Source organism: Lepus europaeus, chromosome 7, assembly GCF_033115175.1.
Source record: "Lepus europaeus isolate LE1 chromosome 7, mLepTim1.pri, whole genome shotgun sequence".
Classification (NCBI taxonomy): Eukaryota; Metazoa; Chordata; class Mammalia; order Lagomorpha; family Leporidae; genus Lepus; species Lepus europaeus.
In genome coordinates this window covers 78417865-78433335 of record NC_084833.1, presented here as the reverse complement: position 1 = coordinate 78433335, position 15471 = coordinate 78417865, and the positions used below count along the sequence as shown (strand labels likewise).

The following is a 15471-nucleotide window of genomic DNA, read 5'->3' as shown; positions in this document are numbered from 1 at the left end:
TACTGAATACTGCCATGGTGTTAGGGCTGAAGCTACGAAGTACAGGGACCTTGCTTTGAGAAACTTGCAACTCGGTTACGAGGAGATAGCATAAAGGCATAAGTTGGTTTTTGTGGTCCAAGGTCATAGAGTTAAGAGACAAATACAAGAAGAAATGAGATGCCTTTGGGATTTCTACCTCTCTAAATCTCAGCCTTGTGTGAATATATATGAATCAAGGTAGTGACCAGCACTATGGCACAGTGGGTAAAGCCACCATCTGCTGTGCAGGTATACCAGTGGGTGCAGTGTTGACTCCCAGCTGCTCTACTTCCAATCAGCTCCCTGCTATTGTGCCTGGGAAAGCAGTGGAGGATGGCCCAAATGCTTGGGCCCTTACACCCACATAGGAGAACTGGAAGAAGCTCCTGGCTCTTGGATTCTATCTGGCCCAGCCTTGGCCATTGTAGCCATTTGGGGAGGGAACCAGGGGATGAAAGATCTCTATCTCTCCCTCTCTGACTTTCAAATACATAAGTAAAACTTTAAAAAAAAAAAAAAAAGAAGGCAATTCATAGAAGCTCAGAGAAATTTGAAATCTAATCAGGCATAGAAACATTTTTGCTTATATGAGCTGAAGAGGAAAAGCTGCAGGATAAGCCCATAGAGGTAACTCATAACCATGGGATGAAGTGAATGTCATGTTGGGAGATGAAACTCAAGACCTTGGCTTTTCTACTACGTTGCACTGACAGCTAAGCCATGACGTACATGGCCCATGGGAGCTACGACAGCAGATTTTCCTCATCTCTTAATTCAGAATTCTTTCCTCCGCTCCTTCAGTACTGATTTTTGTCTCTAACTTTTAACCCTCAGATGAGAAGACTCATTTAATACAGGGAAAATATTTCTTCTGCTAATAGTTGTGATGTTGGACAAGGCATTGAGCTTCAGAAATACTTATATAACTCGTCTATAAAATGGTGTAATAGATTTTTATCTTTAAAAGTTTTTGAAAAGATTTGCTGTCCTTAATTAAAAGCTTTTAGTCTAGTACCATACTGTATTAGATAATAAGGAAGTGGTAAACTTTGTTGTACCTCAGTGTGTCAGCTTTTTATAGATAAAATCTTTTTTTGTTGCTTTATTTTTAAATTTATAGCCATTTAGAATGCTTCCTTTTGTATTTTAATATAAAATTTAATTAATTTTAAGTGCAGGCTTAGCCAATCTGAAAATATGTTATTGCATCTGCTTATAATAACTTAATGGTTGTTACTGCTTTATAAGTAGTAGAATTTAGCTAAGTACCTTAAAATAGCGCTTTTTTTTTTTTTTTTTTTTTTACAGGCAGAGTGGATAGAGAGAGAGAGACAGAGAGAAAGGTCTTCCTTTTTGCCATTGGTTCACCCTCCAATGGCCGCTGCGGCCGGCGCATCTCACTGATCTGAAGCCAGGAGCCAGGTGCTTCTCCTGGTCTCCCATGTGGGTGCAGGGCCCAAGCACTTGGGCCATCCTCCACTGCCTTCCCGGGCCATAGCAGAGAGCTGGCCTGGAAGAGGGGCAACCGGGATAGAATCCGGCGCCCCAACTGGGACTAGAACCCGGTGTGCCGGCACTGCAAGGCAGAGGATTAGCCTATTAAGCCACGGCGCTGGCCCTTAAAATAGTGCTCTTAAAACATATTGCACACAGCTGGCACCGTGGCTCACTTGGCTAATCCTCTGCCTGCGGTGCCAGCACCCTGGGTTCTAGTCCTGGTTGGGGCGCCGGGTCCTAGTCCCGGTTGCTCCTCTTCCAGTCTAGCTCTCTGCTGTGGCCCGGGAGGGCAGTGGAGAATGGCCCAAGTGCTTGGGTCCTTGCACCCGTATGGGAGACCGGGAGGAAGCTCCTGGCTTCTGGCTTCGGCGCAGTGCCGGCTGTATTGGCCATTAGGGGAGTGAACCAACGGAAGGAAGACCTTTCTCTCTTTCACTAACTCTACCTGTCAAATAATTTAAAAAAAAATATTGCACGCAGAATCATCAGGGGAAGTTTTCAAAATATTGTTATAACACCAATGCTCCAAGTCATTAAATTCAAAATTTCTGGTTGTGGACCTAATTATTATGATTTTGTAACAGTTTTTCCTTTCTAAACTGGCAATAACAACATCTGTAGCTTATCTTATAGGGTTGTTCTTAGGGTTATATTAAAAATATACTCAAAAGAAATTGATAAAGTGATAATTAAAATAAAAATGTAAAGTAACAATAAGGTATTTTATAAAGATTTATTTTGCTCTAGTTGATTTATCATTTACTTAGAGAAATAGAGCAAAACATAAAAAAGTCAAAGTAACATGTCATTTAATAAATGGTAATAACAGAACAAGTATGCTTGGAATCGAATCCCAGCCATGCTGTGTAGACAATCCTTAATGAATATTTGGCTGTGGCTTTTTCTAGTTCTTCTCAAATATCTATACCTCAAGATTCCTTAGTGTAAATATTGGCCTAGATGTTTGAGCCAGAATCTCTTGGTTTGCATTTTCTGTCCAGCTTTCTAGTTGTTTTGTGTTGGGTAAATTCTCAGTTTCACTGTAACTCAATATTCTCTCTTTCATAAGAGGGATGGTAATGATAATATCAGTTACTTCCCATAGTTACAGCTTGGATTTAGTATGTTGACATATAGATGGTGCACTGAATTGCCATGGCCATATTAAGAGATAAGTGTGTATTCGTTAATGTATTTGAGCAATGTGCTGTAATATTCTTTATTTGTTTTAATATGAAGATAATACCTTAAATTAGCTATAACCAAGTGAAAATCATGCTTAAAAAGCTGACATTGTTCTCTTGAGGCATCCCCAAACATAAGAATTTCAGTTTTCAAGTTGGGCATCTTTTTTAAGATAGATCATTTGTGACAACATTGTTGAACCCAGAGGACATTATGGTAAGTAAAATAAGCTGGGCACAGAAACACAAATTCTCTCAGTTGTATTAGGAATCTTAAAAAGTTGAACTCATAAAAGTAGAGAGGAGTATATTGGTTATTAGAGAATGAAAAGTGAACAAGGAAAGGAAGATGTTGGTCAAAGTGTGGACAGGTTCTGTAGTAAATAGTGGCCTAGATGTTTGAGCCAGAATCTTTTGGTTTGCATTTTCTGTCCAGCTTTCTAGTTGTTTTGTGTTGGGTAAATTCTCAATTTCATTGTAACTCAATATTCTCTTTCGTAAGAGGGATGGTAATGATAATATCAGTAGATATTATCTACTGTAGACAGGAGAAATAGGTTCTGGTGAAAACATTGTGATTTTAGTTAATATATTGTATATTTTATGCTAGTGATAAGAGTGGATTTTAAATATTCTTACCACAAACAGTAAGTCTTTCAGGCAATAGATATTTTATTAGATGGATGTGAGTATTCTGCAACATATACATGTAATGAAACTTCTTGTGTCCCTAAGTGTACGCAATTATTTGCCAACTAAAAATAAAACTTAAAAAATGATGGGAAATAATGTCAAAATACATTCTAATGCTAGAGATGTGGAAATCAATGGGAGCATTTATGACAGTGGCGTCTTTCCTAGTTTGGGGTCAGGGAAGAGAGATCTAGAGTAGTGCTTAATATGAAATGGGAACCATTAGTAGAGTTTGTGACATGAAGAGCTTGGAGGCAGGGGAGTGTAAAGGAGAAGATTGTACAGAGGCTGAGGATGTTCCAGCAAGAGGTAACATAAGTGGGAAAAAAAAAAAAAACTTGTTTTTAAACTCTTCTGATCTTATTAGTGCACAAAGGATCTGACATTTCACAGTGTGCAGGTGCAGAATATACCAAGACTCTCTAGGGCTCTCAACACCTAGAAGAGTACCATGAGGGCAGAACAAGAAATTGACCTTGCCTTGGGAAGAATGCACTCAGATGATTCTAACACTAGTGGAAATGAGAGTGCTAAGTTTTATGAGGGTGTAGAGTGAAAAGAAATGTTTTCTTTGGGGGCTTTTAGGTGAGAAGAAATGGGAGTTTTATTCAACACTCTTGAAAAAGCTGACATTTGACATAATCCTTAAAGGAAGAGCAGGGTGAGACCTGCAGCACATTGGTTCAGGTCAGGATGCTTACGGTTTATTTTGCCCTCCACTGTGTTTTGACCCTTGCCTTATTTGTTCAGCTAGGATTGTGTCTAAGCAGAGCCTCCGCGTCTGTTCTTAACCTCAATTGCAGCCTCATCCTTTTACCCATGTGCCGAACACTCCTGGCTTACCTTCGGGGATCCCAGAAGGTAAGAAAAAAAACCAAAAAACAAAAAACTAGGCCACAGATTCCAATGAAAAAGTCAAGTGTTACCATTCTGCTCAGTTTTCATGGTCTGAATTTTGGCTGATATTAAGAGCCTGTCAAGTTGCCGGTGACCTGTTGGACAATAAGATCAGGGGACAGCAGAAATATTGTCAACAGTGGTTTTACCTCTGTCTCACCATCCCACATACACAATCATGAATCCTTACAGTGGTTATGCAACCAAATATTGTTAGTCCATTTTTATACATGAGAAATCTGAGGCATAATCATTTAAGTAACTTAGCCAAAATCGTAAGAACGGTGAATGGTAGAGCTAAGATCGACACCAGTTCCTGTTAGAACATGTGTCATTGAGATCCTTTATTTTCACTTGGTCAAAGGCAAGTTAGATCAAGTGGGCAAACTAGAGCCTTGTGGACTTTGAACAATACATAGAATTATTGCTGATATTGGCAATATATCTCTGCTTAATACAGATACCTATTTTGAGGTGTGTAATATGTGTGCAAAAGACATGCTGATTAGTGACATCAAATGTGATATTTATTGTCATAAAATGAAGGATGTAAATGGAAAAGTACTTTAATTCTGTTGAAACTCAGCTGAAATTCCTTTTTGTGTTCAATTATTCCATTGTATATATTTGAGTGTGTTTATTCTTCTCTAAGATAGCAAGGTACTGTTAGGTAGATACTGATATTTGAAAAAGAGTTCCTAAAATGAGATTTCTTTCATGTTCTGTGAAGTTCATACATGTAGTTTTGCTCTTGTAAAACTTCTCAGCCTTTCCATGTAATTATATTTGTTATATTTGGGAACTCTACTTTTAATGCAGTGATTTATGGATAACTCTTTCCTTAGGTAGTCTACGGTTGTAAAAAGCTAGGTTTTGATCCCTGTGATTGGCCATTGGCTCAGCATGAAGAAAAAAGAAGATAAGATTAGGAAATGACAAATCCCCACCTAAGTCTCTCAGTATTTAATAAATCTTAAAGAAGTACACTGGGGTATGAAAAGGATATTCAGAGATGCTTGGCATTTTGCTTTTCTATAAGATCAATCAGGCATTTTAAAAGCACAGATGAGATTGCTTCCTTTATGTTTTACTACAGAAAGAGAGCATACATGTTGTCAAATTCATACATTCCAGAAATATTCAAAATAATCAGAGAAATATTTCCTAATCTTAGTCTGCCAGAAAAATCTCTGATGACAATTGGGGGTACAGATTGCAGAAACATTAACATACAGTGCCATTAATTTTGAACAATGGAGGAATATAGAACAGTTCATGTTTCATAACTTCTTCCCTTAGCAATATAAAGTTGCATATCTTTCTATATTGATGATATAGTTGTCAGACATTCCTTTTAATGGTTAGAATATTCCAGTGTCTAAATATATCATGATTCATCTCACGATTTTTTAAAAATTAACTAATTTGAAAGGCAATGAGAGAGAGAGAGAGAGAGAGGAGAGAGAGAGACTGCTAGTTCACTTACAAAATGCTTGAAATGGCCAGGACTTGGCAAGGCCTCTCAACTCAGATCTCCCACATTGGTGACAGGAACCCAATTGCTGGAACTATCACTGCTGCCTACCAGGGTGTACATTTGCAGGAAGCTGGAGTCAAGAGTCAGGGAACCTGAGTGCTCTGATATGGGCATCTTAAGTGAGACCGGATGTGCACCTCTCACCAATGTTTGATTAATAAGCTTCTGTCTTATTTTAACAAATCTGATATAATAAGTAATTCTATGGTGAAAAACTTTGTACATACATCTTATTTGTTGTAACATTTTTACTACATTAAACTATTTTTATTTAGGTCCCAAGCAGGAGAACAAGAAGAGTGTTGGATAAGAGCAGAACATTCCATATAACTTGTGGTGTCACTATCTGTATTTTCTCAGGTGAGAAAGCTGAAAGATATGAAATATTTTGTGAGAATTACATATGTTACTAATGTTAAAATGTATAATTGTATCATTTTATGAATTATTCATTCACCAACTTGAGATTTTATTTGATAGCCAAGTTTACTTTTCTATGGGTTTAAATATGATTGTCTAGGGGTTGCTGCAGAAAATGGTTATATCTTATGATTGTTTACAAAATTTCACTCCCAAGCTGATAACAACTATTTCCTGAAAGCAAATAATTTTATTTAGAAAAATTTAATACTTTATCCCTTTTAGTATTTTTTTTGTTCTAGTTAATACTATTGGTTGAACTCTGTAATTAACACACATTTATTCACTAGTCCAGGTGATCAATTTCAGTTCACAGTTGATCACATTGATAGGTCTAAGAGTCAAAGGGATCACACAAACAAGACTAGTGTCTGCGAATACTAACTGATAGAATAAAAAAGGAAGAGAATGAGCCAACATGGGAAGCGGGATACACAGCAGACTCATAGAATGGCAGATGTCCTAAATAACACTCTGGCCTCAGAATCAGCCCTTAAGGCATTCGGATCTGGCTGAAGAGCCCATGAAACTTTTATAGTCATTGAAAGCCAAGACACTCTGGCAAAAAAAACCAAACCAAAACAAAACAAAAAAACAAAACCAAACCCTAAATGAAAGACCTCTGCGAGTGAGATCCCAGTGGAAAGAATGGGCCATCAAAGAAGGAGGTACCTTTCTCTGAAGGGAGGAGAGAAATTCCACTTTGACTATGACCTTGTCTAAATAAGATCGAAGTCAGCGAACTCAAGAGGCTTCCATAGCCTTGGCAACTCATGACTAGAGCCTAGGGAGATTTCTGATGCCATAAACAAGAGTGTCAAATTGTTAAGTCAACAACAGGAGTCACTGTGTACTTACTTCTCATGTGGGATCTGTCCTTAATGTGTTGTCCAATGTGAAGTAATGCTATAACTAGTACTGAAACAGTATTTTACACTTTGTGTTCTGTGTGGGTGCAAACTGATGAAATCTTTACTTAATATATACTAAATCAATCTTCTCTATATAAAGATAATTGAAAATGAATCTTTATGTGAATGGAATGGGAGAGGGAGCGGGAGATGGGAGGGGTGCGAGTGGGAGGGAAGTTATGGGGGGGGAGCCATTTTAATCCATAAACTGTACTTTGGAAAATTGTATCTACTAAATAAAAGTGAAAAAAAGGAAAAATTAGAAAAATTATACTAGAGCTTTTAAGCTCTAAAAATAATGATTGATATGAATTTAAATGCATGAAAATTAGCATGTGAAACGATCACTTAAAGAGTATGATTCCAGCCCAAAGTATATTTAATAAATATTTTCTTGATATTAATGCTTGGATGGAAAACATCCAAATATGTGAATTTTATCCTATTCTATTTTAAGTTAAAAATAAAGTGATAATACTTGTAGAAGACATTTTAGTTTTTAAAAACTTATTTGTTTATTTGAAAATAGAGAGATCTTTCATCTATTGGTTCATTCCCTAAATACCTGCAACAACATCTGGAGCTAAATCACACTGAAGCCAGGAGCCCAGAATTCAATCCATCCCTCCCATGTGGGGGGCAGGGACTCAGGTACTTGAGCCATCTGCTGCCTCCTGGATGTGCATTAGCAGGAAGCTGGATTGGAACTGGAACTGAGACTTAAACCTAGGGACTCTGATATGGGATATGGTGACTTAGCTGCTGTGCCAAATGGTCACAGCATTAAGAGCCATTTCAAAATAAATTTTTATATTGAGAATTTTTATTATATTTTTCAAACGTTTGGCATAGAAACAGCTAACATAGTGATTAAGTATATGAACTCTGGGATTGCATAGGTTCTATCTCCAACTGCCGTTCTGCCTGACTATTTGATAGTGCTTCTCGAATCCTCTGTTTTTTGTAACTGTGAACTGGATTAATAGTAGCACTTACCTCATAATTTCAAGGTTAAAATGAGAAAGTATATATGAGTTCTTAGAATAGTGACATTAAGTTACAATCTCAGGGGTTAATTTTCTAGCAGAATGGCACTTAATGTTTTCACCTGGTCATTGTTTGATGTGATATAGCTGTTTTGATACTAAGATTATTTTTACCTGACATTTATTGTGTGGTCATCTTTTATATTTATTTATTTGAAAGTCAGAGTTACAGAGAGAGAGGGAGATCCTCCCCCCCCACACACACACATAGAGAGAGAGAGAGAGAGAAAGAGAGAGAGAGAGAGCTTACATCCACTGGTTCACCCTTTAGTGGCCCCAAGGGCCAGGGCTGGGCCAGGCCAAAGCCAGGAGCCGGGAGCTTCATCTGGATATCCCACATGAGTGGCAGGATTCCAAGCACTTAGGCCAACTTCCTGTGCTTCTCCCAGGCCACTATTAGGGAGCTGGATCAGAAGTGGAGCAGTTGAGGCATGAACAAACACCCATAAGGGATGCCGATGTCCTAAGTGGCAGCTTTACCCACCATGCCACAGTGATGGTCCCTTGTGTGACAATTTTAACTAGGCAATGTTTTGATACAGCTGCTACTACGAAATTATTGAACTTTCAGCTACTTAAAGATTGCCTAGAGACAAGCTTTTGGCACAGTTTTTAAGACACCACTTGGGGTGTTGCAACCTATATTGGAGAGCCTGGTTTGAGTACTGGCTCTTACTCTAGTTCCAGCTTCCTGCTGATGCACACCCTGGGGGCCAGCAGGCAATGCCATCAGAGTTGGGTCACAGCCACTCCTAGCTCAGCTCCAACTGTTGTGGGTTTTGGGCAAGTGAACAAGCAGATGGGAGATCCCTGTTGTTCTGCCTTTCAAATAAATTAATTAAAAATTGGCTAACATTGTTGAAGCAGACATGGTCACTGTTTATCTCTGAACATCTTTCCATTGGTAGAAGGGTTGAGGATGGACTCAGAGATATGATAAAACCTCCAGTGCAGCTCAAGGCTGAGTAATGAGAAAGAGCCTAGTATGAGTTAAAGATGAAGGGTGTGGTGAGGGATAGGTATGGATTTTGGCAAGGTGGCAAGGGAGAGTGAAAGGTCAGCAATGGAAGAGGACTAGGAGACTTTGACACATTCAGTATTTTGCTTTTTCTAAACTGTAGTTGTGTCCAAATATTCAAGTTCAGTTGGGGAGTAACCAAGAAGCTGGATATTGCCAAAGCATTACTGTGGAGAAGTAGTTTCCAGAAGGTTTGTATTTGGCTACCCACTAGTGGTCTGTCTGGCTAAATAAGATTTTCTTACCATCCTTTTTTTTCTATAAAATACAGATGATTCTATCAAACCTCATTGTTTTGTTATGACAATTAAAAAAGAAAATCCATTAAAAGTGCTTGGCATAGCTTCCTGTAAACCTTTTAAATCAGAAACTCTAAACCCCATTGACATAAAAGACTTTTAGAAAGTAAGTATGTCCCCTAAGGATTTATCCCATATAATTGTTACATAGGATTTATTTTCAGGGGAATTCAGAAAGGCTGACAATTGTTCAAAGTTACTCTTGCATACGTGAGCCACAAAATGTTTATTTAACATATAAGCCTTTAATTTAAAATGAAGAGGTTATTTATTTATTTTATTATACATTTTAGTGTTGATGAAGCTATAGAACACAGACAGTTTTGAGTAAGTAATGTTTTATGCCTGTGCCACATTGAATCTCACCAAGATACTCTTTGTTTTACTTCTTGGAAATTTGTCCTTACTTGTTAGTTAACTAAATCCCAACTTGCTGTTTACTTTTAATTATTTGTTTATTTTTTATTTTTATAAGGGAACAAACTTCATGTTTTTCATATATACATTGTTAAGAAGCATAATGATACTTTCTGCCCCCCACCCTCCCTAAAAACTAAAAATGATTTTTAAGCATAAATTAAGGTTCATAGCAAAATTAAGAAGAAAACACCTACATTACTCATATGCCCGTTGTTCTCAGATATATGTTATATTTGCCATTATCAACAATCCCCACCAGGATTGTGCAGTTTGTTACATTTATTGAATCTGTATTGACTGGCACATCGTTATCAAAGTCTATGATTACATTAGGTTTTGTATTATAAATTCTATGAGTTTGGACAAGTGCATAATGACATAATTATACTATCATGTAGGGTAAATTTCACTGTCTTGAAAATCTTTTGTGTTTTGCCTATTCATTCTCTCTCCTCTCTAATCCCAGGCAAGCACTGATCTTTTTGCTCTCTCTATAGTTTTGTCTTTTCAATAAAGGCATATAGTGGGCATCACACAGTATGTAGGCTCTTCAGGTTAATGTAAGTTTCCTCCATTTCTTTTCATGGATTGATAGGTCATTTCTTTTAGTATTGAATAATATCCCCAAATCTGGATATTTTAGAGTTTATCCATTTATCTGTTAGAGGACATATTTATTGTTTCTAACTTTTGATAATTTTTAATAAGACTGCTATAAACATCCATGTGCAGGTTTTATTTGCATTTGCACAGAAATTTTAACTCCTTTGTATAAATACCAAGGAGTGGTCTTGCTGGATCATATGATATGAGTATATTCAGTTTTTTTTATGAAGATATTCATGTAGTTCCCTATGACTCGCTTTTTTTTTTTTTTAAGAGTTATTTATTTATTTGAATGGCAGAGTTACAGAGAGGCAGAGGCAGAGAGATCTTCCATCCACTGGTTCACTCCCCAAATGGCTGCAGCGGCTGGAGCTAGACTGATCCAAAGCCAGGAGCCAGGAGCTTCTGCTGGGTCTCTCATGCAGATGCAGGGACCCAAGCACCTGGGCCATCCTTCGCTACTTTCCCAGGCCAAAGCAGGCGAGCTGGATCAGAAGTGGAGCAGCTGGGTCTCGAACAGGTGCCCATATGGGATGGCGGCACTGCAAGCAGAGGCTTCACCCTCTACACCACAGTGCTGGCTCCAGTATATTAGTTTTGTAAGAAACCGTCAAACTGTTTTCCAAAGTGGCCATGCCATTTTTCATTCCCACCAACAAAGAGTAAAATTCCTGTTGCTCTGTGTCCTTGTCAACATTTGATGCTTTCAGTGTTCTAGATTTTAGACATTCTAGTGGGTGTGCAGTAGTTTTTAATTGTTTTGAATTTGTATTTTCCTCATGCTATCTAGAGTGTCTTTCCATATGCTTATTTGCCGTCTATCCTATTTGGTGAGGTGTCTATTAAGGTCTTTGGTCAATTTTTAATCAGCTAATTTGTTTTCCTTTTGTTGAATTTTAACACCACTTAGATTTGTTTTAATAAAAGTTCTTTATCAGATATGTGTGTTGCAAATATTTTCTCCAATATGTGGATTGGATTATCTTCTCATTGTCTTTATAGCAGCTTTCAAAGAACAGAAATTTTAAATTTTAATGAAGTCCGACTTACTGGTTACTTCTTACAGGGATTATGCCATTAGTTTTATCTAAAAATTCATCACCAAAGCCAAGGTCCTCTACATTTTTCACTGTGTTTATCTTTTAGAGTTATAATTTTGCTGTTACATTTAGGTCTGTGAACTACTGATTTTTTCTGAAGAGTGTAAGGTCTATGTGTAGATGCAATTTTTTGCCTGAGGATGTTTGTTTCACAACTGTTTGTTGAAAAGACCATTTTCACCATTGTATTGTTTTTGCTCTTTTGTCAATGTTCAGTTGGTTATATTACTATGAGTCTGTTTCTGGTTTTTTTTGTTGTTGTTCTGTTCTTTTGATCTGTTCATCTGTTCTTTCAATATTACCACTCTTACCACTCTGTCTTGGATACTGTACCTGTATAGTAAATATTGGACCTATCCACTTTAAAACATTTTTTAAATGTGCTATTTATTTGAAAGTCAGAAAGATACAGATAAAGATTTTCCCATCTATTGGTTCAGTCTCCAAATGCTCCCAACCTCCAGGGCTTGTTCAGCCCAAAGCTTGGAGCTTCCAACTCATTCTGGTTCTCCATGTGGGTTGTAGGGAACCAAGAACTTGAACCGACATCTGCTGCCTCCTTATTAGCAAGAAACTGGAATGGAAAGCAGAGCCAGGACTCAAACCCAGGGAGTCTAATATGGATATGTGTTCCAAGAATTATCTTAAACATTGTGTAAATGCCTAACCCCATCTACTTTTATTGTGTCCCTTTCTCCCTCTAATTTGATTACTTGCAGAACCTTGTAAGTTCTTTAAATCAGTTCTAGGTTATATATTATTCTAGCCCTCTCTCATTTTCCTTGGTGTTTGTGAGCAGTTCACAATTCTTGGCCTCTTTGTATCTACCTCATGTTCTAGGCTGAAAGAGATTGTGGCATTCCAAAGATTCCAAGCCATTTCTTCTTTTTGTTTTTTTTTTTTTTTTTTTTTTTGACAGGCAGAGTGGACAGTGAGAGAGAGACAGAGAGAAAGGTCTTCCTTTTGCCGTTGGTTCACCCTCCAATGGCCGCCGCGGTAGCGCGCTGCGGCCGGCGCACCGCGCTGTTCCGATGGCAGGAGCCAGGGGCTTCTCCTGGTCTCCCATGGGGTGCAGAGCCCAAACACTTGGGCCATCCTCCACTGCACTCCCTGGCCACAGCAGAGAGCTGGCCTGGAAGAGGGGCAACCGGGACAGGATCGGTGCCCTGACCGGGACTAGAACCCGGTGTGCCGGCGCCGCAAGGCGGAGGATCAGCCTGTTGAGCCACGGCGCCGGCCCATTTCTTCTTTTTGTTCTTGAATCACTGCATTCAATGTATTAGCACGAACTGTAATGGTTTACTTAGCAATTTCAGATCACCTCACTCAAATTTCTCATTTCCATCACCCTCATTTTACAGAGAGGTAAACCGAGGCTCTGTTGAGCAAGCCATATTGCCAAGATCACAAGTTTTTCAGCCAGTCATCTGTTATTCACAGTACATTTAATATGCTGATACTACACTTTAGTTCATCTAGAAGGAAAGGTTTGGAAAGTGTGAGTGTATGATGGGCCAAGATCATTTGCCCCATCCTTGTCCAAGTCCCTCAAGATCACATTCCTTTTCCCTGGCTTTGGCAAAACTAATTGGTCTTCACATCTCTAGCAGTTTCCTAAAAATTTATGTTTTGTATGAGCTCTGGATCAGTTGAACACTCTGCTGTGTCATTGTAGGTAGGTTATTTATTCAGTGTTGATTATCATTTTCCTGAGTTGTCTCATGAAGTGGTTCCTAACAGTTTTGCTATCATGTTTGGCATTTTATGATTTAAGTTGGTTAACTATGAACAGTTTCAACTGGTTACAAACCTTGCAGTGGGCTTATATTTTAGAGTGTGTGTCAGTGAATTATACAATATATGTAGCAGTTTTGGAGCTATGGGAGAGATGAAAGTTTGGAACACCTAGAATATTCAGGAGCTGCTTAAGTAAATAAATAGATATGCATATTATTAGATACATACTTTTTAAAAAAGATTTATTTATTTGTTTGAAAGTCAGAGTTACACAGAGAGAGGAGAGGCAGAGAGAGAGAAAGAGGTCCTCCATCCGATGGTTCACTCCCCAATTGGCCGCAGCAGCTGGGAGCTGCTCTGATCTGAAGCCAGGATCCAGGAGCCTCCTCCGGGACTCCCACGCGGCCGCAGGGGCCCAAGGACTTGGTTCATGCTCTGCTGCTTTCCCAGGCCATAGCAGAGAACTGGGTTGGAAGTGGAACAGCCAGGTCTCTAACCAGTGCCCTTATGGATGCCAGTGCTTCAGGCCAGAGTGTTAACCCACTGTGCCACAGCGCCGGCCCCATAGATACACACATTTGTAAATATGTGTGAGGGGTGAATTTTCCCTCTCACCTCAACTGATTTACTATGATTATTTAATTTCAGCCTTTGAACATTCCGCAAACTGTTAATAGTCAGGTGTGCCTTTTTCAATTTTAAAATTTCACCTTTCAATGTAAGATTTCATTGCTTACTGACTGCTTTCCATAGAGCAGAGATAAAACTCCCACTGACTTGCACCTGGTGTGATTCTGTAGGTGTGCACGTGGCTGCCCATCTGGTGAATGCCCTCAACTTCTCAGTGAACTACAATGAGAATTTTATTGAACTGAATGCAGCAAGATACCGAGATGAGGTGGGTGGTCTCTGTCTTCCCATTTTCCCTTTACTTGTCATGAGATGACTAATGAGGGTCTGTGATTTTCATGGAAAATTTGTACCTTGCTGTTCCCTTTGAGTGCTTTTAAAATGCAGTTGTCAAGTTGAGTTTTATTCTTTTTCAGTAGAAAATATAGGTAATTACTATTTCGTAGTCTCTTCAACTGAAAATGGGAGTTTGCAAAGTGTCTACTTTTTATATTTGGCAGAGTTCAGATGGTTGCCACTCAGGCCTACCTTCTGAATCCCAGCAGCTCTCGTCTAATTCCTGTCATTCAGCTGAGAGTGCCAACAGTGCCGTTACAGGGTAAAAATACTTTAATAACTCACATACAGTTCTTTGGAGAAAAAAGGCAGAAAAGCATGTTTATTATTTGTAGATCCCAGGTAATCAATATACTGATTTAAACAACATTAATGAGTTTTCATTATTCGTTCTCTTTATTCACCTGTGAATAGGTGATCTTGAGCTGAATTCTGTAGCAAGCAATATCTGATTCAGGGGTGCTTTTCTCCACGTGAAACCACTCCTAAAATGAACTAGTATGTGCAGAGTGGTGGCCCAGGGCCTGGTGGATGTCTCTGGCAAAACTCTTGTTAGGTCTCTGTTGCTCAGTGCTTCCATATGGTCTTTAGGCTCCTTTTGCTTCTCAATACCATGACTGCAGCAAATCCAAGATGCTCTGTATCTCATTTGATCTGAACCCTGCCGGTTCTGCTAACTAAATCTGCTAGTGACAACTTATCTTTTGTACACTTTTGTTTCACAGGTTCATATATGTAAAATTTTGGTTTAAAATAGATGCACATTTTAAGTTTTGATGGACAGAGCCAGATTGCCTTCCTAAAATGCTTCTGCAATTTAGTAGATCAGAATGTCTATTTCTATATCTTTCTGCCATTTTTTAAAATTTGCCCATAAATGAAGAAGGCCACTAATTGTTTTGAATTATATTTCCTGTTTCTTTACCTTCTTCCTTCCTTCTTTTATTTTTTCCTTCGTGTTACTTTTGTTCTTTCTTCCTCTCTTGTTTTGATAATTATGTATTTAAAACCTGATAGGTATGGGGCAATGTGCTCCATGTAGATAGAAGTAAGAGAAGTATATAGAATAAACAGATGTAATGTTCAGTGAATTGCATTTGAAAAAGAGAGCTTTTTTTC

General features: G+C 38.4%; 1 protein-coding gene across 3 annotated transcripts in view; it reads left to right on the top strand.

Annotated features, from left to right (window-relative positions):
• The window catches only part of NOX4 (NADPH oxidase 4), a 184771-nt gene that overhangs the window by 40688 nt on the left and 128612 nt on the right, over positions 1 to 15471 (top strand). For 2 of the 3 annotated variants that reach the window (XM_062198298.1, XM_062198297.1), the window contains exons 3-5: positions 4146 to 4256; positions 6105 to 6189; positions 14187 to 14284. In XM_062198298.1, the coding sequence (XP_062054282.1) occupies positions 4146 to 4256; positions 6105 to 6189; positions 14187 to 14284 (294 nt within the window). The remainder of the gene's footprint in view (positions 1 to 4145; positions 4257 to 6104; positions 6190 to 14186; positions 14285 to 15471) is intronic. The other variant, XM_062198299.1, reaches the window with a different exon arrangement.